At 37.5% G+C, this 26,818-nt stretch overlaps 1 protein-coding gene across 5 annotated transcripts in view; it reads left to right on the top strand.

Annotated features, from left to right (window-relative positions):
- Positions 1-26,154, top strand: part of KLF12 (KLF transcription factor 12) — a 462,415-nt gene extending 436,261 nt beyond the window's left edge. For all 5 annotated transcript variants that reach the window (XM_064369123.1, XM_012442844.2, XM_012442847.2 and 2 more), the window contains one exon: positions 16,608-26,154. In XM_064369123.1, coding sequence (XP_064225193.1) covers positions 16,608-16,789 — 182 coding nt within the window. In that variant the 3' untranslated portion in view covers positions 16,790-26,154. The remainder of the gene's footprint in view (positions 1-16,607) is intronic.
- The last annotated feature ends 664 nt before the right edge of the window (positions 26,155-26,818 follow it).

Raw genomic sequence — 26,818 nt, 5'->3', positions numbered from 1 at the left:
TCATTGATGAGGACTGAATCAACTACTTCCACATTCCTGTTCGTGTTGATTTTTGACTTATCATGAATCACAAATGTTCATGATGGCATCTAGAATGAATCCTCTCCAGAGGTTTTTTTAATTTACTTTGCCCAGATTCACAAGAGGAATCACTAGCTATGAAGCTATAGTCTTATGAAATGTATTTCTTAAATGATAAGACTTCGAAGTCAAAATGACTCCTTGATCTATGGGCTGAAGAATGCATGTTGTGTTAGCAGGCAGGAAAACAACACCCATCTCCTTATACAATGTCACCAGAGCTCTAGGGTGACCAAGTGCATTGTCAATGAGCAGTAATACTTCTCAAGGAATCTTTTTTTCTGAGCAGTAGGCCTCAACAGTGGACTTAACATTCAGTAAACCATGCTGTAAAAATCCAGGCTTTGTTGTTACTTTTATGCAGCACAAGCAGATTTAGCATAATTCTTTAAGGGCCCTAGGATTTTCAGAATGGTATATGAGCCTTGGCTTCAACATAAAGTTACTGGCTCCATTAGCCCCTAACAAGAGTCAATCTGTCCTTTGAAGCTTTAAAGCTAGGCATTGACTTCTTCTCTCTAGCTTGGAAAGTAGATGACATCTTCTTTCAATAGGAGACTGTATCATCTACATTGAAAATCTGTAGTTTAATATGGCTGCCTTCATCAGTGATCTTAGCCAGATCTTCTGGATCACTTGCTGCAGCTTCTACATCAGCACTTGCTGCTACAACTTGTACTTATATGTTATGGAGACAGCTTCTTTCCTTAAGCCTCATGAACCAACCTTCTCTAGCTTCTGACTTTCCTTCTGCAGCTTTCTTACCTCTCTCAGCCTTCATAGAATTGAAGAGTTAGGCCCTTGCTGTGGATTAGGCTTTAGCTTTAGGGAATACAGTAACTGGTTTGATCTTCCATCCAGACCACTCAGACTTTCTCCAAATCAGCGGTAAGGCTGTTTGGTTTTCTTATCATTTGTATATTAACTGGAATAACATTTTAATTTCCTTCTGGAATTTTTCCTTTGCTTTCACAACTTGACTAACTAGCTTCCAGCCTATCTCAATTTTTGACATGCCTGACTTGCTAAGCATAATCATTTATAGCTTTTGATTTGAAGTGAAAGATGTATGACTTTTCCTTTTGCTTGAACACTTAGAGGTTATTGCAGGGTTACTAACTGGCCTAATTTCAATGTTGTTGTGTCTGAAGGAATGGTGCAGGGGCCCAACAAGAGGGAGTGAGATGGGGTAGCAGCTGGTCAGTAATGCAGTCACAACACACACAACATTTATCCATTAAGTTTGTCATCTTGGGTACAGTCCATGGAACCCCAAAACAATTACAGTAGAAACATAAAAAGATCACTGATCGCAGATCACCATAAAAAATGTAATAAAAGTTTGAAATATTACGAGAATTACCCAAGTGTGACATGGAGATGCAAAGTGAGCACATGCTATTGGGAAAATGGCACCGATACACTTGTTCGACATCAGATTGCCACAAAACTTTAATGTGTTAAACACACACACACACACATACCCCACAATATCTTCAAAATACAATAAAGTGAAGTAGAGTAAAATAAGATATGCCTGTGTATGCAAAAATAATGTTAAGTTTTTTAGCAGTTTACTCTATTAGGTTATCTAAATCAGCACTGACAACTATACCTTGTCTATTCCTTGTACCTATAATAGATTTCTTTTAAACCTAAACACGCAATGTTATATATATGTGGTTGGAGCTGATGGCTTTGCTTGGAAGTAGTGTGTTTCTGATCATTGAAAGTGTTGAGGCACAAGCTGGAAATACAGAACAGAATCATTATTCTGAGGGTTGCACATACTTTTTCAAGTCCAAGAAATAATTATTCTATATTCATTTTCATGATTTGGGCTCTTTTTCTAATAAATTGAAATGACTTGAAAGTTCTCCCCACCCACTTCACTTTTATTATTTTTGCTCTCTGTTTCAGCTTCTGCATCTGTGCCAGATAATTGATGAATGATTCAATAGGATGGGTTCAAGGAAAACCCTAAGACATGACCCGAGAGGCCTCCATTCAGTTGCATTTTAATTCTTTAAACAGTATCCAAAATCCACCTACCTTCCCTATTTCCAGCTCACATTTCTCTGTCTCACAGCTACATTGAAATATCCTTGTGAAACCCCTGCCCAAAACCAAGATATGTCAAATCCATTCATCCACTCAGCAGAGAGATAGTTACTATGTACAGGCATAGCATCCCTTGAACTATTACCAGTCAAATAACATTATTTTTAAAAAGAAAGACTGAAATTCACTTGATTTTCTGTAACTAGTTCAAAATGAGCCCACACTGACCTCTGATTCATAATCATGTGTAAGATTTTATAACAGTGTCCAAAATGAAATCAAAACTAGTTCTATAGGGAATCAGGTTGGTTTGCATGCTCTTAGTAAATATCTTCTTAGCCTTACCTTTGCTTCAGGCATATTGAGCAAGTTACTTATGTGTGACCAATAACAATTAATTAGGAGTTTGGGATTATAACAGTTGACTTACGACAGCCATGCACGCTATGGGAGGGGAGTAAGTATCAGTGAGAAACTTCCCTTGAGAAAGTTAATTTCACCTTTAATGCTTGATCTTTTTGTACCATTTAAGTACCTGATCAGCCATCTTTTTATTTGTGACTTAGACAGTAATTTAAATATTTGTAGGTATTTCAAAGAGGAACATTTTCTAGATATTAGCAGAATTTACAGTAGAAAAAAATGCCAAGGAGTGCCTTTCTAAATTTAAAAATAAATATATTTTCATGAATGTACAATTCAGATAATAACATGAAGATATGACCAGGAATTTTTAAATGAGTTTATTAACACCTGCCTGTGCTTAATCAGGCACGTTAAAAAGGAAAAAATATATCTCAGCCATCACATACACATTATTGTCGGCAGGTTAATTATTTATATCCACTGTCTAAATTGTGAGTCTCTGTACATGAAGCAGTTTACAGAGTATTTAAATAAATATTTATATTCATAAATGAATATTAGCGCTTAAATGAATATGCATTGCCATTTAAATTAATATGCCTATTTAAATCTGTGCTATACAAAACAATTATGCACTACAAATTCCCTCATATTAAGAATTCTATTGCTTATTAACTGAGTTGCATTTGAATTTTAGAAGAAACTAAGTTTGTGAATTTGGTTTTGCTGTTTAGAATTCTCTATTTTCTAAAAAAATAAATGCTCTAGTAATATCTACAGTGCAGTACAAGCAAATACCATTCAGGCATCAGTGATTCCTACAGCCACTAGATGGTGCTCCAGAACCAGATGTTGGGTCTAGTCTAGAAGAGTCTGAAAAGAAGAAACTAGAACTCTGGTGGTATGTATGATATGGCATTAAAATGGAACTGTGATACTGACATTATCAGTGTTCTGCAGAATATTAAAATTTAATGATGAAGTTTAAAAATGTAAAATAAAGATAAAATCAGATTTTTTTCAAAGCAATTGAATATGTAAAAATAGTCTGTTTTAAATGAATCTGAAAATATTTTCTATCCCCAATTGACATACTGTTCTCTAATAAATTTGTGAGGGCCAGTAGGTAATCCTGTATAATATTCATTTTAATTCATGTAAAAACCATACACCTCTAACCTTAAAAATTAGTAAACTTAAGATAGTCACATTTCTTAGGAATTATTCTTATCTGAATTTTGCACATAAAGGAAGTTTAATCATACAGATGCTTAAAAATATTAAGCAATTCTGATGCAATTTCCAAAGTACGTTTTTCCCTACCTTTATGAAACCACACATTATTTAATAATTTTTCTCTCGATGAATGAAGCCTCTGTAATTAATATCAAATACTATAACATATTTATTACATTAATTATATTTGATGACATATTTGAAATGCACATACACTATGTACACATGCCCTCCACACAGAGTGATCCTAAATGACTGCAGATTTTGTCCCTTCTCACTTTCTTACTTGCCTCATCATTTCTGGCTGCTGTTCCTGTATTTCTTGCTTCTAATTTGAATCTTCATCTTCATTTACTGGATGAGATTCTGAAGTGGTTTCAGGATATTCCTACAAAGAAAATTAGGGGCTTTGTGACAGCCCTGCGTCCTGGTGGCCTTTTGTTCACAGGTGCTTGTGGTTGCTAGATCTTAACTTCAGATGAGTGAATGCTGCTGTTCATGACTTCATATCTGTACTTATTAATTAAATAGCTCATTCCACCTAAAGCTCCATTTCAGACGCCCCCCCGCCCCCGCATCTAGATTCCTTGTTAGATAAAGCACAGGGCTTAGTGATGCCAAGATAATAAATCACTTAAGAGCACACTGACATTTTTCAAGGAAAACTCCTCTCCTGTAAGTTATAAGTCCTGATCAAATAGCTCATGAATATGAGCTATACTGGTAACTGTTGAGACATAAAAAATAAAATAGAAATAGCACCAAACTTGAAGTCCAGAGACAAAAGTTTGAATCTGTCTTTGGCCCCTAGCTGGTTGGTGAACTTAAGACAAACTACTTAACTTGTGTGAATCTCAGGTTTTCTTTTTTACCTTTGAACATGAACGTAGCTCTTTGAGTGATTTACATATTCTCATCACATGTGTAAATCCCTGGAAGGGAGCAAGGTTAGGGCACATGGACATGGGCAGGTATTAGGAAAGCAGTGGAGCCGAGATTGAAACTCTGGTTTCTCTCAAGCCTATGCTTGCCCTTAAACCTGGTCTCAGACTAGTTTGCTGATAACCTACGAGTCCTGTCTTCACTAGAGCCATGTTCCTATGCATCTCTACCCAGCAGTACCTACCTGTTTAGCATTGGCCCTTCAGGGATGATAAAGTAATGAGAGAGCAAGAGACTTTAATCTGTTTTTAAGGATTTCATTTAACATACAGTGGTCTCTCTTCCCAGTCTACTGAAATTTTATTAGAAACCAGTGAGAAGAGATGGACCAGAAGCATTAATCATCAAATAAAATTAAATAGTCTGCTCTTGAGTGCTTGTTTGGCACACAGCTCTTTGAATGTAATGGGTGCTATGTACAAATGAAGACAGCAAAAGGTTCTAAATCTGGTGGGAGAGATGTCCTCATTCATACATATCCAGCATGTAAAATAATATGTAACAGGAAAGCAGTAAGTGAGCTCTATGCAGGTTGCTACGGCGGCACTGAAGGGGTCATTGGTCCTGACTGGAGGGAGGCAGCAAGCATCACCTGCCTATGCAAACCATCATGTTTCCGTGCTACCTCCAACGAGGAAAACAAATAATTTGGATTGGTAACAAAATGCTTTGGAGGTATAGCACTTATTTTCATTAATGGAGAAGGGAGTCATTTTAACCTGTCATGGAGAGTTTTTGTTTAGAAACACATGCTTAAGATTTACAATGCTTGGAATGTAGGCAATCATTCTGTACATAGTTGAGCAAATTTCGTTTTAAAAGTTTTACGTTATTTTTATTTAAAAAAAAGTTGATCTTTTTTCCTATATTTAGAAAAGACTTCTAAATCTATTATTTTTACTTTTATTTTAAAAAAAAGTTGATCTTTTTTCCTATATTTAGAAAAGACTTCTAAATCTATTATTTTTATTTTTATTTAAAAAATAAGTTGATCTTTTTCCTATATTTAGAAAAGACTTCTAAATCTATTATTTTTATTTTTATTTTAAAAATAAGTTGATCTTTTTTCCTATATTTAGAAAAGACCTCTAAATCTGTCTATTATTTTTATTTTTATTATTTTTCTTTAACCTCGTTTTAGTCTGACTCTGGAATATTTTTATTTTTATTTTAAAAATAAGTTGGTATTTTTTCCTATATCTAGAAAAGACTTCAAAACCTATCAGTTATTACCTCATTTAAGTAAATAAATTACTAAGTGAGTTGTGTTTCATAATTCTGTTTATGTTAGCACATAAATTACCAATGACATGCAAAGTTAAGGGTGCCATGGGATTTTTATAGTGTCTTCGTTACCTCATTCTCCTTCCTTTGCTTTGGGGGGCTTTGTTTTATCCATACATCCATCAAATCTGGGTTATATGAAAGGTATGGAATAATAATATCTTCACCCTTTCTACTTTCTCTTGTTCTGCCTAAGAATAACTGGATTTGACTTTTGGTCATCTTATCCTGAATGGTAAAATTAACTGCTACTAATATAAAATTTGTGGTTTTAATGGAATTATTAAAGACAATAAGGAACTGTATTTTGGTAGAATATAGATTCATCATTAAAGGATATATAAAAAGACGGTCAGGTGCATTGGCTCACACCTGTAATGTCAGCACTTTGGGAGGCTGAGGTGGGAGGATCACCTGAGGTCAGGAGTTCTAGACCAGCGTGGCGAACATGGCAAAACCCATCTCTACTAAAAATATAAAAATTAGCTGGGCATGGTGGCGTGCCTCTGTAGTATCAGCTACTCGGGAGTCTGAGGCAAGAGAATCACTAGAACCTGGGAGGCAGAGGTTGCAGTGAGCTGAGACCCTGCCACTGCACTCCAGCCTGGGTGACAGAGCAAGACTCCATCTCGAAAAAAAAAAAAAAAAAGTAGAAATAATGGATTCAGAATGCTCAAGATAATTCAATTAAAAATCTTCATAACTAAGAATAATAGAATTGTAAGAAATATGTTTTAAATGTTAAAATAATGCTCATTTGAGCAACAAAATACAAGGCTCAATCACATTATCATGTGATAATACTAATTTTAGAGGTGTAAAACAAAATATTTGCAGACTAGAACTGTAAGTGGCACTAGTATTAAATGATACTTTACAAATATATTTTCTTCTCAGAAGTATATATTCTAATTCATTAGACAAGAAAATATAGAATAGATAGAATGCAAACAGTATATACTCTCTTTGTCTCACTAAATAGATTACTCTTATGTTAACCCTACTATGTACTATTTTTTAAAGAAAAGGAAGTATTTAAATTAAAGTAGTTTCATTCATTTGATCAACAAATCTCTATTAGCACACAGCACTAATGTATTAGGCTCTGGGGTACAGTGATGAGAAGGCTCAAACCCATCCTCAGTATAGCACTGCTGAGTGGGACAGAAAGGAAAACCTTCAATCACAGTGTGGTGTGAAGAGAGTGTCTCAGTACTGTGGGGCCAATATGTGGTATGATCCAATTCTTTCAGAAAGTTTTCTTTCTCTACAGCATGGACAATAAATTGGAGTGCATACGAGGTAAGACAGAGAAACAGTCATTCAAAACTGGTCCTGGTAAAAGGTGGAAAAGGACGTAAAGTGAGGTAGACCACCACTGTGGGGATAAACTGGGAGGACTGCTGGATAGATTTTAGAAGACAGAACTGGCAGATGTAATTAATCAGAGTGGGGTAGGCAGGGAATCACAGAAAGGGAAGAGTCCAAGAAATCTCTCCAACTGGAGACATTGATGACGGGGTACCTGAGTAGGTAGAGTTACTATTTTTCCTGAAAGCAAAACAGGAAGAAGAACATATTTAGGTGGTAAGTGCTGAGCAAGTTTTGGTCATGTTGAAGATGCTTTCAGACCGCCAGTTGGAAATGTCCTGTATCCCACTCCGGTGCTTAGGAGAGAGACTGAGGTATAGCTGCTTAGGAATCTTTCCCTTATGAGTTGTGGTGGAAGCCATATGAGCCAAGAGGAACAACTGCCAGGTGAGAAGTTAAGTCAAAATCTTGGGAAACATTTATGCGACAGGTAAAGGAAGAAGTCTCTGCAAAAGAAACTGAGGAAAAAGTAGCCAGTCGCAAAGGAAAATAAAGGACACTACGTAGAAATGAAAACTCAGAACAGCCAAATAAAATATTGCCTTTTGACTTTGAACTTTTTACTTACACAAAAGCTCACTTTTATTGTAGGATATTTTGGTTCATTTATATTGGATTTCTGGGTGAGAAGGGCTAGCCTGTGTGTTAACACCATTGTCTGTCCTGTAAGTAGTAATTCGCACTTGCAATCTCCATGCCCAGTTCTGACCAGATACTCTGGTTTATTACAGCACTAATTTAAAATGTTAAGAGACAGGATGAGTGGTGATTGAGATACATGCTAACTGGGTGAGGACACTGGGTGAAGTGGGGCTAGTTATTGCAACTACTTCATTAGGAAGTTGTCAACGTTAAATGAGGTAATATCCATAAAGCTCTTAGAGCAACGTATGGTACACGGAAAGTACTATATGCTTTAGCAAATATTATTTTTATCAAAGATACTTATTAGAGAATATGCAATATTATTTAGAGGAGGAAAGAAGGAGCCCACTTGGTCTTTTTAATATATAATGAAAAAGATATTCAATTAATTCAGTCCAAGCAATTCAGTAGGATGGAGACTGCCATATTGATTACTTATTTGACTGAAGTGACAGGACCAAATGGATATCATAGAATAGATTGGTCTGCTTGGCCTATAAAGTAGTTGTTTACTTTACAATGTTAAGAAAATCAGCATCAGGATTGGCATCCACTTACCCCAAAACCATAATTAATTGCTGAGAAAATAGCAAACAGGACCCATTTTTAACTTTATATTATGTACATTTCTTTATAAAATCAGAAATACCTTGAGTTTTGTAAATATAAGATTAAATATCCTTTATTGAGTGTGTATCATTTCCCAGGCATGCAGTGTGTTTATTTTTGAGTTTCACAACAGTGCTTTAGGAGTAAATGGTATTTCTATTTTATAGATGGGGAAACTGGGAAGCTTTCAGAAAGCTTAACTTTTTGGCCTTGGATCAATTTCATATAGGTGAATTAAGCCTGTATATGGCTGTGTGCTCTTTCAGATTTCAAAACCTATGGTGTTTTATGCTGCCTTAACCTATGAAGAGGTACAGCCACCTAGTCTATCTGTAGACAAGTCAGGGGTCTTCTAATCTCAGCTCTTTCCTGGCCTTTAGGTTTCAGTTTCCTCATATTGAAAGTACCTAATTTCCTTCCAGATCTAAATTCTGTGAACTTTCATGAACTAATGTAACAGAAACCAGAAGACAAGATAGGAATCTTGATTCTGGTGTTTTTTTTTTTTTTTCCTCATATGCAAATACCATTCCTCAAGGGAGACAGATTGTCACAGCCAGTATGTTGAGCCTTGAATGTAATGAAGCTCATTTGTCAGTGTCTGGGGCCCCGTAATTTTATAAAAGTTAAACAGGGACACGTTTCAGAAATGCACTTCTGAACCTAGGAAAATGCCTGTGCTTCCTGTTGCAAAAGGTGTTCCTTTTCAGTTGCTTGAGAAAATAATAGAGAAGCTGATGAGAACATGGGTGTTTTGTTTAACACAGGCTTTTTCAAATTGCACATTCCTCTTATGTGTGTTGCTCACACGTCATTTTAATATGAAAGGGCACCTGTCTTTTGTCTCAGTACACATTTACCTTTCAGCATTTCAGATGGCGAAATGGGAGGTACCTGAAAAAGTTATTTTTGTTTGGTGGGTTTGGGAATCTATTCAATACCTGGTGTTTTCTTTAGACTTTATTCTGCCTTCTGCTGGGTAAATGTCATGGAAATGCACTTAGTGACTCTTAATCCTTTTCTTTAACCAAAATTGAAAGAGACAGCCATTTTCATAATAAATCAGTTGGTTATTTCAAGAAAAAAAAAAAACAAACCCTGATGTGAGTTTTTATTTTCCCAGAACACTTATTCTATTTAAATAATACCTACATTTTTATATGCTGTATATGCATACAAAGTTATATTTAACATGAATTCCAAACTGGAGTTAAAAGAATGTTAGAATGAACAATAACACCCTCCCCCCTTGTTTTGGGGGGTATGTTGTCCTTTTTAACCTTTAGAGGACTATTTCACTTTAAAAAATAGATGCTCGTCCTATTAGTGTTGGTTAACAGATTTCTTTTTCAGAAGTTTTTCTGGTTTAGTCCAGGTTTTTTACAGAACTGGAGAAGCACAGATTGTGCTGAAAATGGTCAGATTCTTTTTTTAAATACAAAAGCTGGAAATGGCCTAAGGATTTATCATGGGACATAGAGACCATCCCTTCAGAATTGAAGACCTAGAAGTTAATGAACTATACACCAAGCACTGGCATGGTATCACCTAGCTAGGCACTCATTACCCAACTAGTGTTCTTTGATTTTTCTCTTTACATCAAAAATTTAATGTCTCAAGTTAACAACAACAATAAAAACTTACTAAGATTTATTGGCAAAGCAACACACAGTATGTTTCTCTGTAAGTTTGCTGTTTCATAGACTTCATATAAGAAACCAAAATCAAAGATGATCAAGTCAAAGTGAAGTCAAAATTTTAGATTATTCAGAAAAATATTAAACACATTTTTAAAGGTTTTTGTCAAGAGGTATTAACTGTATACTTGTGAGTTAAACAAAAGGAGTAAAGAAGGTAAGCAGGCTATTTTTATTTTTAGCTTATTTTCAGAGAAAACAGTTTTGAATAACACATTTGCACATTCCTCTTATGTGTGTTGCAGAATTCACATACTTTGCAGAATTCTACTTCCAGTGAATTTAAGGAAACTGCATTATTTCTAAAGAAATTAATAGAAATCAAGTTTCTGATCACCATCGTTCAACCTGATGCAGTCACCCAGGTGCAGTAGCAGCCCAGGCTCTGGGAGGTGTCTGACTCCATTTATTGTCCCAGCCAACTCTTTTCATAGGAACATTTTCATGGAAAATTCACCTACCATTCTGTCCCTGCTGCTGACTTTTTAAAAATTAAATTTAGCTTTCTATTTTCAAGCAAGATTTTAAAGGAAAGAAGGCAAAAAGGACAATTCTGTTCTTTATTACAGCCTTTCAGGGCTCAGTTAACATGCTGCTGGATACCTTACAAACTTACTTATCATTCTAATTAGTTTTTGACTCTCATCATGAAGTTAGTTCCTGCTATCTTAATGTGACTATAAGATTGTATACTTTAAATTGCTTCAAGCACAAATATAAGATACAGCGTGCCATTAAAACACAATGCAGTAGCTACTAAAATGTTTTGTATCCATTTCTAAAATTTGACTAGTCTAAGGAGAGCACTTATAGACTTTCTTTCTTTTTTTTTTTTTTTTAATGAAATACTAGGCACTGGGTGGGTATAATGAAAACAGAGGTCTCCCTTGAGGTCTCTGACTGGACACAGTAGACATCTTCTCCTCCCCTACCCTGTAGCTCAGCCTCTAATTTTGAGGAGAGATTTGAAGATCTTGTTTTCTTTTTTTTTAAGCGTGGTAAGAGAGAATGCTTAAATTCCAGTTTTATTAGTAGGGCAATGGGAGTAAAGAATATTATGCATAAGATTTTTGGGGGATCGTAAAAGTATATGTTTTTATAAGGAACATTTCAAGGAAAATTCGTGTTATCACTTAGATGATTAAATTTACTGTTTTCTAATATACTTTCTTCTGCCTCCCCTCATAGAGAAGGTTTGCATTCCTTATTATATGCCTTTGTTAGTTACTGAGCCCCAAATAGCTTATAAATTTATATTTTTTCTTTTTACTTATTTTTGAGACACAGTCTTGCTCTATCACCCAAGCTGGAGTACAGTAGCACGATCTCAGCTCACTGCAACCTCCGCCTCCTGGATTCAAGTTCTCGTGCCTTAGCCTCTTAAGTAGTTAGGACTATAGATGCACGCCACCACACCCAGCTGATTTATTTATTTGGTAGAGATAAGGTTTTGCTATATTGCCCAGGCTTGTCTTGAACTCTTAGCCTCAAGTGATTGATCCTCTCACCTCAGCCTCCCAAAATGCTGGGATTACTGGCATGAACTACCACGTCTGGCCTAGCTTATAATTTATATATTGTTTTTATTGGTTTTATTCATGGAGTAGGGAAGCATCTGCCTCTCATATTTCTAAGGCCTCTTCCCTTGCTTTTCACGATTGTTTAGTACACTTGATCACACTTCACAGGCTGCTTTTCAAGTGTGGCACTGTTTCCCCACTCTACATTTGAGGGTTCAGACAAATCCTTGCTCTTCCAGGTGCTGTCTTCCCTGCTGCTTCTGCCTTTAAAATATCCATCTTAGAAACAGCTCCGGACGTCTTAGCTCCTGCTTTCTGATCCTTCTCATATTGTGACCCCACTTCCCAGACTCAGTAGGAGGGTAACTCATCAGTGTTCAGAGTGGCTTTTTTAACACAACTGTATTTAAAGGATCTGGAGGTGAGGCGGGGCGCCATGATGATGTAGAATCCTTACTTTTGGTTACCAGGTGAAGTATAGAGAGGCACTCCTGAACTTCATACCTTGTGACGTTCACCCTCATAGGTGAGGTTATTGTGTTTTTTTAATGAGCAGAAGATTCTGAGGATATTTTTAGGTCTGATTTAGTTGGGTGAGCCTTTCTCAATTTTTTTTTTAATTTTGTTTTTTTTTGAGATGGAATTTTACTCTTTCATTCACACTGGAGTGCAGTGGTGAGATCTTGGCTTACTGCAATCTCCGCCTCCCGGGTTCAAGCGATTCTCTTGCCTCACCCAGCCTTCATTTTCATTTCTAAAAACTATTTATTTTTTGGCCAGGTGCAGTGACTCATGCCTGTAATCCCAGCACTTTGGGAGGCTGAGGTGGGCAGATCACAAGGTGAGGAGATCGAGACCATCCTGGCTAACACGGTGAAATCTGTCTCTACTAAAAATACAAAAAATTAGCCAGGCGTGGTGGCACATGCCTGTAGTCCCAGCTACTTAGGAGGCTGAGGGAGGAGAATTGCTTGAAACCAGATGGTGGAGATTGCAGTGAGCCAAGATCACACCACTGCACTCCAGCCTGGATGACAGAGCAAGACTCCATCTCAAAAAAAAAAATTACTTATTTTTATATTTTGGAGGCAGGGTCTTGCTCTGTCACACAGGCTGGAATGCAGTTGCATGATTTTAACTCAACTGTGGACTGGAACTCTTGGTCTCAAGCAATCCTTCCACCTCCAGCTTCCCAAATAGCTGCGGCTGCAGGTGTGAACCACTGCCCCTGGCTAAGTTTTCTTATTTTTATTGTTTTAGAGATGGAGAGGGGTGGTCTCATACTGTGTTACCCAGGATGGTCTCGAACTCCTGGCCTCAAGTGGGATCCTCCTGCCTCAGCTTCCCAAGTTGCTGGGATTATAGGCCTGAGCCACTGTTCTCAGTGGGTGAGTCTTTTAAGAGGATCATTCATTTTCTGTTGTCCAGAAATCAATTTGAAGTATTTGAAATACCATGGGTATTTATTACTGAGAGGACTGTTAGGATTTGAATCGAAGATTCTAAGTTGAGAATAAGTGATTGAACTGTAACTAAAATATTCCCTCACCAACTCATTTCAAAATCCCAGTGTATAATATACAACCCCAATTCAATAAGCTAACATACTCATGAAGCTCACAAAAAGCAGACCTGGCCATCTCTTATAATCAGCGGTTGGCTAACCCTTTCTATAGAGGACTGGATAGTAAAGATCTTAGGCATTGAAGGCCATACATTATATGTTGCAGCTGTTCATCTTCTCCATCTCTGGAAAACAGCCAGAACAATGTGTAAATAAATAAATGTGGCTGTACTCCAATAAAAACTCATTTGTGGACACCAAAATTTAAATTGTATATAATTTTTATGCAGAAAGTATTTCTCTTAATTGTTTTTTCAACCTTTAAAATTATAAAGTGGGGACCACAGTTTACCACACCCTGCTATAGATTTTCAAGTGGAAAGGACATAACTACCATTATTAAATAGCCAACATAAGAACAAAAGTATGGCTGGTATCATTTTAAGGAAGAAATTAGAGAATTTTAAGTGACTAAATTGGAAATACAAAAATAGCTAGACAGCACCTGAGGTATAAACTATCTCTACCTTGGGCCATACCAGCCTCTTACATCCTTGTTAAGATGAGCCTGGCGTTCTTGTCTATCTATCTCTCCTCCCCAGGTACACCCCCACCATGGAGTCCCTTCTCCTACTATCTGGAATGCCAGTGGCAGGATCCAGCAGCTTATCTTTTCTTTCCCCATCCCCTCCTTCTTCTCCTTCCCTTTCCCTCCCCCTTTCCTCTCTCTTTTCTTTCTTTCTTTTGGGGTTGTGCTCTGCCACCCAGGCTGGAGTGCAGTAGCACAATCAGCTCACTGCAGCCTTGAACTCCTGGACTCAAGCAATCCTCCTGCCTCAGCCTTACCAGTAGCTGGAACTACAAGTGCATGCCACTGCACCTGGCTAATTTAAAAATTTTTTTCGGGGAGAGATAGGATGTCACTTTGTTGCCCAGGCTGATCTCAAATTGCTGGCCTGAAGTGATCCTCCCACCTCAGCCTCCCAAAGTGCTGAGATTACTGGCATGAGCAACCATGTCCAGCTAGGTATCTAATCCCATGTGCTACTTCCTCCAAGAGAGAAACGCACATCCTCCTACTACACAACTGAGCAGTGCTCATCTCCAGTGAAGGAGACATTTTATTCTTTGCTTTTTAGGCCTTACACTCTCTCTAGGTGGTTCCATAGCAACACAGGAAATAGCTAAGAGATGGTTCTCAGCGACCAAATCCAACTAGCTCAGCTAAGTGCACCAAAGATGGATGTATTTTTGAAAAGATGAATTATATCAAGCTCAACTTATTAGAACCCATGCTTATAATATAAATTTCAAAAACAGATGACATGTAACACATAAAAGCATGTTAATAATACCATTGATATACTATATAGTAGATCTCCAATCTTCTTAAATTAGGGGCTTTGGTGGCTTTTTTTTTGTTTGTTTAATTTCTGTCAGACTTTGGTCAGTGGACATATGCAAATACAGTTTTGTCTCCATGGGACAACCACAATGAATCAGAAGTTGAGGTTTGGTGTCAATCCAGGCAGTAGGCTTTTTCTTAAAAGGAGCCCTTTCAGAAAAACCTAGAGCAACCTGGGGCCACAATTAGTGCATCAGTATTTCTAGATTTAACAAGCCTGAACTATTCACTCTCTTCTGAAAGGGCTACTTGATCCTGGAAGGATCCACATAGACAGCATTGATTTAACAGTTGAATGAAAAATGCTGGGTCCAGTTCGGTCTAGTTTTCCCATGTAGGCATTACCTGTACACCTCATTTATAGGGTCCTGTAGTTTTCCATGTATGTTCCTGTGTGTGTGTATTTGTGTGTGTGTGTTGCAGATTCTTAATACATCCAAGTACTTGCTTGGCAGCTATTCTAGGCTCCAGTGAAACTGAAACAGTAGAGGCAGAATAGTCCGAGATCTCCAAGTATTCAGAAACTGGTAGAGGAGAAGGGCATCTAAAGAAAATCTTTATGGTATATTGTGATAGGTGATGTAATAGAAATAGGAAGCGAATGATTTGGGAGTACCTAAAAAAGTAACACTAACTCTGTCTGAGAATGTGACAGCATTTAGATGGGATAAGAATTATCCTTTCCACTGTAGAATAGTAAAAAGCGCTGGATTGAGAGCGATGCACCTTTTTACTGGCTTTGAGTAATGTTACTACCTTGAGCCTCAGTTTTCTCATCTGTAAAGTGGTGTCAGCAATACTCACTTCGTAGCTTCCTGCATGGGGAACAGCAGAGAGCTCCCTTCCCTATCTCAGGCTCTTTTCACCAGAGGCCATGTGTGACTAAGAAGCACAATGTAGATTGCTGGGTGTAAGGGGCAGAAGAGAGATCAGTTTTTGTGGGGTTGTGCGGGGACAAGCCTCCCATTCTGAATGGGAGCCAGGAAAACAGCACACCTGGGTCAACTATTGTCCCACTCCCCCTGGGAGCTCATTTAGACAATGGATAGTGTATCTTTTCCCAGCACAGCCTTTGCATATTTTACTGTTCTTACAAGTTGACTAAGGGGCCTGGTCAAATTACATACTTCTTCAGACAGCTTTTCTCTGTGAATTTTAGCTTTAGGACCAACGTGATGGTTTCTCAGGCCTTACCCCGATTCTTAAGTCCTGTAAACTTTACGCTATTAAGGTATCTAGGATTTTCCCCCAAAGGACAAGCAAAAAGTAGATATCTATGAATAATATGTACTTAATACCTGATATCTGGGGGTAACAGAGTATATTATCTTTCAATAAAATTTTGTGTATATTCTTGGACATTGTGTTTTAAAATAGCCTTAAGCCACCTAAGTGATGCACAGTCGGTGGGGGTGGTGAGGGGCAGGTTGAAACAAAGCATAACTGATTGCCCTTAAGAATTCTTTGTGACTTTCAGCCTTCAAATCAAATCAAACTGGGTAAAGCTTTCATAATTTCTTTTTAGTCTACTGGTGGTGATATATACAGTGGCAATCAATTCATGCCTTTTGGTATTTTGATGGCAAAGTCTTATGGAGGACACCTCTGTTAACTAGCTTGCCAGATGTCACAGCAGGCAAAACAAGATTGAAATCCTCACCTGTCTGACCCAGCCCCGCTGGTGGGATGGTAAGGTTTCCCGACAAAGATTTACCAACTGGAAAATTCATGGAGAACACCAGTTTCCCGACACAGAGCGTTGGCCTGGTTGTTATGGCAAGGTGATGGATGGAGCGCCAAAGCTTGTGTTCCTTTGTTTCTTCCAGGAGAGAAACCCTACAAGTGTACCTGGGAGGGCTGCACCTGGAAGTTCGCCCGTTCGGATGAACTGACGAGGCATTACCGCAAACACACGGGAGTGAAGCCATTCAAGTGCGCGGACTGTGATCGCAGCTTTTCCCGGTCAGATCATCTGGCCCTGCACCGCCGGAGGCATATGCTGGTGTGAGGAATGCTACCTGTCCAGCTGAGCATAAGAGCTGGATCTCTTAGCGGCACCCAATTCAGCAGGGCTGAATCCCCTTCACAGTGTTAACACAAAAGGGCATCACCATCCCACGATGTCTGAAACCGGAGCAGGAGAAAGAAGGCACACTTCTTTTGGTCTGAAGGTAACCCCCATCATGACTTCACAAGAACCGTATTTACGTGGGCCTGGGAGCTCAGTGACGCAAATGCTGAAGAGACAGACATTGTTTTCCATGCTGTGTCCTCTGCCATTTAAAGATGTTTGTAGCTTGTACATTTTCTGAGCTGTCAGACATTTTGTTATTGATACCTTAAAGGTCACCTACCACAAATTGATGGCTAGAGCAAGACCTTTTAAATTTGGATGAATTTCCCATCATCCCACCCCTTAACCCCTTTTTACAGAAATTTTAGTTACAATCTGAGTAAGCTAGAACACACATCCAATCTGTTACCAGCAAGCAGCATGAAAGTAGAAATGAAGAAGCAGATGGAGAGGTCCCATTACCTGCAAAGAAAGGCAGCCCTTTGCAATCGCGATGGCGGCCACTAGATATCACTCGCAACTTGTCATTCTGCCATGCCCTGAAGAAAACCAACATTGAATCTTTCATTTGTTTGTCGTTGATTGTTTTTGTTTTGTTTTGATTCTGTTTTGTTCATCTGTTCGAGCAGAGGGGCAGTTGAAGTCTCGTCCTGGTCTCTGCCCTGGCATGGACTGGCACAGAGGTGTTCTGTAGTTGAATAGGAAGAGCCTGTCTAAAAAAACTACTGCCCCACTTCAAATTGCAGTGTTCTGTCACCTAGGCATCATCTCTTCCTGCCCCTAGTATTTGATTACAAGGAACCAGGGGAAAAAAACTTTCTTAGACACACTGGCACCAAGGTAAGAGGTGGGGCTGCCCAGGCAAAGTCAGTGAACATGAAAAATCAGACAAAGCAGAGATGAAAATAATGCGCCTCTTGAGGAGAAAAGCAATAATGAATAAAAGGACTTTCCTACAATAACTCCACTGAGGACTCACGTTACCAATTTTCATACTTACTAAAGGGATTGTAAAAAACACCCCAGCATTTTAGATGTCTTGGTTCCATTTACAGCACTGAGGTAATCTTTCTGCTGTTTGTTGTCCTGCTTGGTTGAGTACCACAATTAAAGATTATGCTCCCCTTTTCTTGTTTGAAAACAGTTATTTGGTGACTAGAAAGGCAAGGGAGGCATAGCTGGGAATTAACTGGTTAATGGTCAGTTCTCCTTGGAACTGAATCAGTGGAAAGAGAATGCTTCTCATAGAAAGCCTGACATGGTGCTAGTTTCCTCTCTTGGAGAGCCAAGGATAAGTGACTCTCCAATAGGTTCTTCTATACAGATTCCATTTTCTAAACTGTATCAGGACCCAGTGGTCCTGCACTGGCATCTGCAGGGATATTGAACCCACTCATCCTGTGCGGAGGATGAGAGGAAGGTGTTAGTTCCATCAACCCCCCTAAAATTATGAACCTTTTTGCAACTAGCGAAGTATGCAGTAAACAAGCAATACATCACCAACAAGCATTCTTTCAGAAAAATTACCATATTTTTGTGCCCACTACAAGCTGGGTTTTTTTCCAGCTTTCCGTGGCTGAGGGGCTTGGTGAGATTTTTTTGTTGTTGTTATTGTTGTTGTTGTTGTTGTTAGAATTTTTTATAGCTTAGATATAAAAGGTCTCCAACAAAGACCTTTGCAATATATTTTAATTACAAACACTTGATTTTGGGAATTGCACATATTAACCTCACAATATTACTAGCTCATTTTTAAATGTCTGGACATTCTGAAATAATTTCCGGTTGCAGAATTATCCTTTTTAGGATCATCTTCTAATTCAGATAATCTTGTTCTGATGAAGCGAGAACTATGAACATTGAAACAAGGACAATTTGTGTTGGATGGTATTCAAAGAAATTTTTTAAGACGTTAAGCAACAGTATGATGATTTTCAGGTCAAATTATGGCTTCAAAAATATGTGCTCGATATTGTCTGCCAGATCTCAAAAATGTATCAGGCAATTTCCCTCCAACAAGGGCTGCAGTTCTAGTGAAATAAATAGCATCTTCAGCTACACATCTACTACTCACCAGCCAGTGGGGTTTTTACCACCTGGAAAGTTTTTTTTTCCATCTGTACTGTATGCAACTCCTACTTCACATTACCTGTGACCATTTGGAATAAAAAAAAAAGGTCTCTTGATGCATGCCAGCGCTGGTTACTAGTCAGTGGCGGAGAACACAGACAGGGACACACACAGCCATGAACCCCCTGGTGCTAGACCAGCACCTCGTTGGCAAGTAGTCGGTGCATCCCTCAAGTGAAGTGTAGAGATTTGTATTTAGTCTTGCTTGCTCTCATAAAAAGAGCCAGTTGTTTTCTCTGCTGAAAGATGTCTTGAGAGTATTACAGGTAGACTTGCTTTTTAGAATTCATAAAACTGACAGGCAGGAGAAGCTTCCTGAGTGACAGCTTGGTTTAAATTTAGCACAGAACTAAATGAGTTGCACTTTTCTAATAACATAGGATGGATTTGGGGAAGGGCGCATTTTTCCTCATCCTCTGAAAGTGGAAACCAGACTGAGATGGTAAGTTAACTGATAAAACCTGTCAGCATTCCATCATTTTCCCCTTTTGACATATCAGTACTTCTAAGAAGGGATCTAAGCACAAGTAAGTGAATGAGTCCCTGGTCTAGCCTCAGGAACTGAAACTTCCTTGGGGCTTGTCTTGGGACATGGCAAATTCTCCTTGGTGAGTTTTCTAAAAGTATTTCCCCATGGAAAGGAAAAAGTGGTTTGGGACAGAAAGAAATGGAATGTCTTCAGTCATGAAAAAGCCTCCATTTCATCTCATGTCCATTTCTAGCCTCTTTCAAAAAGCACAGTGCATCATGAGCAACAGAAAAGCAGTAGAATCCTAAAGAACTTATCAGTTGTTCCCTAACTAGAGGCATTCTTTGATTTTAAATTTTAAGCTGTTCAAGTTGCAGCTGGGGATACGTGCATGGTTGAGAATGTGTACACATAAAGCCGTTAACAGCTTAAGCAGCTGCAGTAGACCTGATTTTCTGTTTGCAGTATAGAGATTGATTTCAAGGGATTCACATTATTTGAAAAGTTATGACGGTCAGCCTTTAAGGTTTTAAGAATCTCTTTTCATGCTCTGATCTTAAGTTGTTTGGAAAAAGATTCACGCTTCTGCATCCACCTCTGCCCTCATCCTGTCAATTGTGTGTGGACTCTGAGAAGCCTGCTTGATAACTTGCCTTAAGTTCTATTAAGGCAGTTAGACTGAGATTTCTAATGACTTTCCCATAAAGGTTATACTTCTGCCTGGCATCATTTCTACAAAACACTATAGGACATTGGTTTTCAAAAGCAGTTGAGTAACAGCAACATACACAACATTAAAAAAAAAATAAATGAGCACTTTTCATTCACTTGAAAGCTTGAATGGAAAATAGGAAGATGATTGTCGGGGGAAAAACTTACAAAATGCTATAGTGTTTACAAATGCCAGTTCCAGGTGATTAGAAAGGCCATTTTCATTATGGTTGGAATTTGGAATAGCTTATGTAAAGATTGTGTTCATTTTTATACTATTCTTTTTGACTTTAAATTGCCATTTGTGTTTTAAACATAATTCTGCACTTTGAAATCAGTTCATTAGAATGATAACATTTATATGGGTAAAGATGCAGTATTCCTTATTCTGTACTTTATTTATTATACTTACCAAAGCTGCAACTGAATAAATCTGGTGAGGTGAGGCCTTCAAATGTATTAATACGCCTTTGTTATGTTGTTATGACTGCTTAGAAATGTAGCCATGATATTGTTCTAAAGGTGTCTTGACATTTATAGTGAGGATTGACAGAAATGAAGCAGTGTTAAGAATACCAGCATCCATGTTACAGTCTGCGTATAAGGGACTGAATGTGAGATAACTCTTCTGAATCAGAACAGGCCCAGAAAGCCTTAATATTCATAGTTCATAAGCCAGTCTCAGATTTCGCTCTTCAGTGATGCCTGTCGACTTAGCAGGTAAATGTATTCTAGAATAAAACATCATTGACCAAATCTCTTCCTTTAGTTTTTCTGAGGTAGTGCATCCCATAAACAAAGTCTCTTCGATTTGATTTGGCTTTAGTTTAGAAAAGGGGTTTGGTAAGTCATGTCTTCCATACGACATTTCTACTCATTCCCACACTGCCTTCCACTGAACCTGTACAGACAGCCCCCACACATGCACATGTGTATACACAACTGTATATGCAGCAGCCAGTGGGCTAACAAATATCAACAAAGAACGTTTTTAAGAAGAATTTGTAATAATCCATGCTGTCTAGAAATGTGAGTTACTTACCTTATTAGGAAATCGGCTTATAATACTATATATGACTCTGCCTGCATTTTATAGTTAAGAAATGTACATAAAAATTGCTATATTTTCACAGTTTCATTATAGAGTAATGTCTGTTTAGTAATCCATGTCCATTGGTACTTTAAATATGCTAATTACTGAGCAATTGCAATAGAGATCCAGATTTTCTTAAGAAAATGAAATAGAAGGATACTGCATCTTTAAAAATAGAGTGAAGATATTTTACTGTATTCGTAACATATGTGATAGTGGAAAAAGTATTTTCAAACTCACAAATTTTACAGAGGTTGTAAATAGTTTGATGAAGTATGTTGGGAAAAAGAGCTTCTAGTTTTCATCACAATAAAAAGTAAAAACTTGTTCAGATATGCCTTGTATATCTTACACACAATGAGCGATATTGCCATGGGAACTCTGTCCAACTTTGTCAGAGCACGTTCTTCGTGTTCTGTTCAAAATAGAGTGACCACTTGTCACGGTTTGGCCAGGATGGTTTAAAATATAATGAAGTCATTTTAAGTTGCAGACAACTGATTCCAAACTAGTAATGTCTTTTTCTGAAAAGGGCAAAACAGCTGCACAGCATTTTGCTTGTGTGAAAGAGGAGCATCTTACAATTGTTCTCTTTTCTCAGTTATCTCCCTCCTCAACAGAGTGGTTCTTGATGAAACAACTATACAGGTGTTTATTCTTGTGTAATTCCAGAGAGACTGCTTTTAGGTGTAACTACATGTTGACAAGATTAAGTGTTGTGGATATGGCCACATGCTAAATGAATTTATACTGGCAATAGGAATAAGCTAATGCCCATTTTCAGAAATAAATTAAATGCTGAAAGTGCCTGTCAGTAAACATTATGACCAATGAGATCTTCCTATACTTTTACACAGCAATAACTCTTAATTAGACATTAGACAGGGCTTTTTCCTGCACATGGGAACACACACACACACACGGAGTAAATGCATGGACACAGTAAATCAAATCTGTTCACATGCCCCCCAAACAAGCTTTTATATCTTTCAAATATACCTAATCACGTTTACATTAACATTTCTTAATTTGATCTTTCTAATTTCCAGATAAAGAGTTGACTGTCATTTGCCCCAAACTTATGAAACAGTATGTAAGATTTTAAAAGTTTTGCTCAGTTAAAAACACCAATTTATTTACAGCAAAAGACTGAAGGGTATTTGTTTGCTTGTTTCATTTTATCCACTCATATCAAATGCACAAATTCATCTTTACATTTCTTCATTCCCTTTTCCCCTATTATTACCTATTATCATCTAAGAATCATTTGGGAATGAATATTGACAGAATCATTTTTCCCCAAAAAGTCTATTGAAGTACTACTGACACTTAGTAAGCCTAGCTTTTAACCTATTTTGCATTTAGTCCTAAAAATTACCAGATTTACATTTAGAAGCTCACAGGTTTTTTTCCTGTAATTATTGTACTGCTAAAAGTGGAGTCATGAATAGAAATATGCAATGAGACTATGTGAATAGACATGAACCCTGGGAATTCTCCAACCCTGCCATCTCAGAGCACAAATTCACCCAAACAAGCTACTGAGGCTATCAGCAAAATTATACTCATGGAGAGTCACACACTGGGTGAGGACCATTTTAAAAGTAGGGCTGTGATTAAACATTCAGACTTCAGACTTCCATGATGGACTCAGACCACAGGCCTCGAAAACCAGCCACTGTTTTCTCCTCCCAATGTTAGAAAGGAGGAAAGGGAGAAGATCAGTGTACCAGGATGAGGGGGTAAAATAACCGATTAAGTGTCAAAGGAAAGCTGCTGGGTTCCTTAATCTCACTGAAGTCAAGTCTTCTGACTGGGCTTCTTTCCATGTGTTATCTGAAAGTACTAAAGTACCTTGAAAGGTTACACATTCAGCAAACCATGAAAATAATAGCTATTCTTTATTAAACACTATGTGCCAAGCACTAGGCTATGCAATTTTTAGATACGTTACTTCCAATCTGTACATTTCTACAATTTTATGGATGGGAAACGGAGGCATGGGAAGTGTGGCTGAGTTGTTCATGAATGTAGAAATAGTAAACGGCAGAGTGGGAATGTGAAACTGCCTCTCTGACCAAGAGGCCTGCCTGTAATTTTCCCACTCCACCACACTGCACGTGGGTTTCCCAAAACCACCTTCCCAGATTCCTGACTCTCAGTAATTTTATTATGGACAACATGCATGAGTAGTCATCATATATTTCAAGTGAAATATTGGGACATGGTATAACACAAGACTTAACAGTGGTACTGAATATTTGAAATCAGGCCTCTCCTGGAAAATCATGCATGAAGGATTGTCATAAACAAACAATAGCAACCAGTTGTCTCCCCGAACTTCTCACTTTTCTCATAAACGTCTGGCCTGGAGCTCCAAAATCATCCAAATACTTAGTGGCATTTTAGCCTGAGTACACTTTCTCAGTTCCTCCGCTCTTTGTATGCCTTTCCACCAATATAGACATTCTAGAATCTGCCTCAGATGCATTTGAAATGTTCACCCCCATGGAACTAGTTATTAATGTCAGAGCCCACTCTTGCCATCGTTAATGGGGTGGCGATCAAACATTCAGATGATGATCAAGGAGAGATCATGGATAATTCTTTTTCCGATTCCTCACTTAACAGCTCCGCGTCGGAATGTTTTAAATAGTCTTATAAATAATTTGTTTATAGTATTGTTGTTAGTTTAATTGAATTTTATGTAAGAAGCTGTCCAACATCAGAGAAATGAAATTCCTCCCGCTTTTCTGTATAAAACAAGGTCTCTGACAGTATTGATTCATGGAAGTACTAATGGACTTAGAAAACATTAAGAGAATGTCATTTCTCATAGCGTTTCTGTTTCGGAAAATGAATCTCCTGAATTATGATCTTTCTCCCTGTTACTTGGCTGGGGAAAGAGATAGAAGCTGTATAAACAAATTCTCTTCCATGCTCAAAGCAAGTGTTCCTTGTGCACAACCTGCTGCAGACTGGGGCTCTTCTCAGTTAATTGGGTTTCACAAGCAATAATTTCTCCACAACAAAAACCACAGCTTGAAGCGAGTTGAAAAGAGATGAATAGTGGAAACAGTCACCTCAGTACTTTTTCTTTCTGGATTTCATCTCTAGAAATTTGAAGTGTTTGAGACAAGCGTCCACCCTTTGTGCAAGGCAAGACCCAATGAATGACTCCTTGTGTGAATTACTGCATCTTCTTCCAAAGCAGGTTCACCAAGACTTTCACAGAGATTCATTTTTGTTGAGAAATAAGGGTCAATAGGAGGATAGAATTTGGATCCAAATCTAGTGATAAAAGTGTCCAATCAATCAAAAAGTAAGGTATTTTAGGGACATACCAACATCTTCCCTTTCTGCTAATTTCATGCTCCAAAGATATGGCAAAAAGAAAATCATAGAAAATTCTTTTGCCCTACTTGTGTTCTAGTTTTCCCATGGCAGAATTTTGTAATTACATCCAGACTGTAGTGTATATTTTGTTCCTCAAACTTTATCACATTGGATGGATAGTGTTGAACTGGGGCACTGGTGCCTATATTCAAGGCTCTTTCCTATCAACGTGTCTGTCCACAATTTGTTGTGTTTAAAACTTCATTTTGAAAACTCACCGTCCTCCCGTGGGATAGTGACTGTATTGTTTTGTTCATGTCTGTGTGGGACACATTGCATCACATGGCAAACCAACTCTCTGTGGATGTGAGATAAGTACTTATAAAACCAGCTTGAAAACATTGTCTTATGTATTATGTCATCCTGCATCATAATGCAATTATGTGTATCATAACATGCTCATTTGAAAAAAGAGAAACCAGCAAATTCATGTTTGTCCATAGAAGAATGTACTCAGAATTTTGTGTTGTGAAACGATGAGAACAGACCACCTTGAAGATACCCACCTGCCACTTAAAATGAGTTAGTTATAATTAGTAGTAGTCTAGACGTTCTTGGTGTGTGGGGGTCAATTCTAACGTCATGTTCTTTTGAATAAATCTCTCAGTCATATTTGAAAAAAATACATGAAAATAAAGAAAAATATCATCTTTGGCCAAATCAAGCAGGCATCTTTTTTCTTTTCCTTGACGTTTAACTCATGATACATGGTGATTAGATCACAAGATCTTTCCGTGTAAAAAATACGAAAACATCTTTAGTTTACAAAACAGTTATTCTAGGCTTGAAGCCTCTGAACAGCAAATTGAATAGATGGGCTGTGTCTGATTTGCTTTATGGATGTAATTTTACAAAAGACTCTTGGGTCTCTGACCCCAGAGAGTTAAGAGTGCCCAGAGGAAGTCCTACACATTAAAGGATAAAGCCCCCCTGTGATACTGGCAAGCAAATGTGTTGAGTTCTTAAATCTTCATTTGGTTTTCTGTTCAGGATTTTAATTGCAAATGAATTTATTTCTCCAGTTTATCTAAAGATCTAATTTCCCAATAGTTTCCTCTGCATTTATATACTCTGTAGTGTTTTAGGCAACCCCTGCTATAAGTTTATTAATATTATGTAAGTGTTGTTCTTGTATTTATGTATAGTGTATGTATTGTAAATATACTCAGAGCTTTTTTTCCTTTTACTGTAAAATGGTGATTTTTTTTTGCCCTATGATAATGTAAAGGGAGACCCTCCTAATGAGATTCTCTCAGAGGATGATTATTCCAGTCTATTCTCAGAGATTTAAATGAACAAGTGTTATTGTTTTTAATGGTGTCTCAGACATATTCTGTTGGTGCATTGCTTTTCTGTATTCAACTTTCCTATGAATTGAGCTGTGAACTGAAATAGAGTTTAAACCTTTAACTGTATGCATTTGTATAATTATCTGAATGAAGGCATGAAGGTTAAATAAAGCATTTTGTATGGAATAAAACTCCCTAACTGACTCAGACACTTTGGAAATCATAGTTATTAACCATTCTAATTAAACCTTTGTTATGAAAAGTTTTACCATTTGTGTATAGTAATTTAAAACACAGAACAAAATAGAGTCTATTCTAAAAAAAAAAAAAAAAAAGGCAACCTTTTTATTTCCTAACAGCCAGCACAGCACCTAAGGAGGGATTGCTAACTTAATATTTTAATGAATATAAAACTAAAAAGTAGTTCAGAAATGTAAAGTGATATGAAAAATGCATCTTTCAGAGCCCAGAATTGAATCCTTGAGATAATTTCTTCACACTTTACATATCCTTTACGTATAGAATGATTCATCTAGCACATGCTAGAGTTAGCTGATTTCTGTCGATATTTTAAGAAAACTGGGTTATAAAGGCTTTTGAAAATACAATTAAGGAGTAAAATATCTTTAAATAATTGCTTAAATAATCACTAGAAAATTCTTTTAAGTATCTTACTAGTGTCTTTTAATCAGAGAACTAGAAAAATCCTTTCTACAAAAGGAATGGTATTAAATACTACAAATAATTATATAGAATGATGATAGGTGATAGATAATAATTTTTAAAATAATATTTGAGTGTTTCCCAGATGCAAGGTAATGTTTTAAGCATTATATTTGTTCCCCTTATTCATTACAAAAATCCTGAGTTCTGTT

Source organism: Aotus nancymaae, unplaced genomic scaffold, assembly GCF_030222135.1.
Source record: "Aotus nancymaae isolate 86718 unplaced genomic scaffold, 86718_ANA_hifiasm-v0.15.2.pri h1tg000088l, whole genome shotgun sequence".
In the NCBI taxonomy this organism is placed as follows: domain Eukaryota; kingdom Metazoa; phylum Chordata; class Mammalia; order Primates; family Aotidae; genus Aotus; species Aotus nancymaae.
The sequence above is the reverse complement of the archived record's forward strand: the minus strand, read 5'-3'. Positions and strand labels throughout refer to the sequence as shown.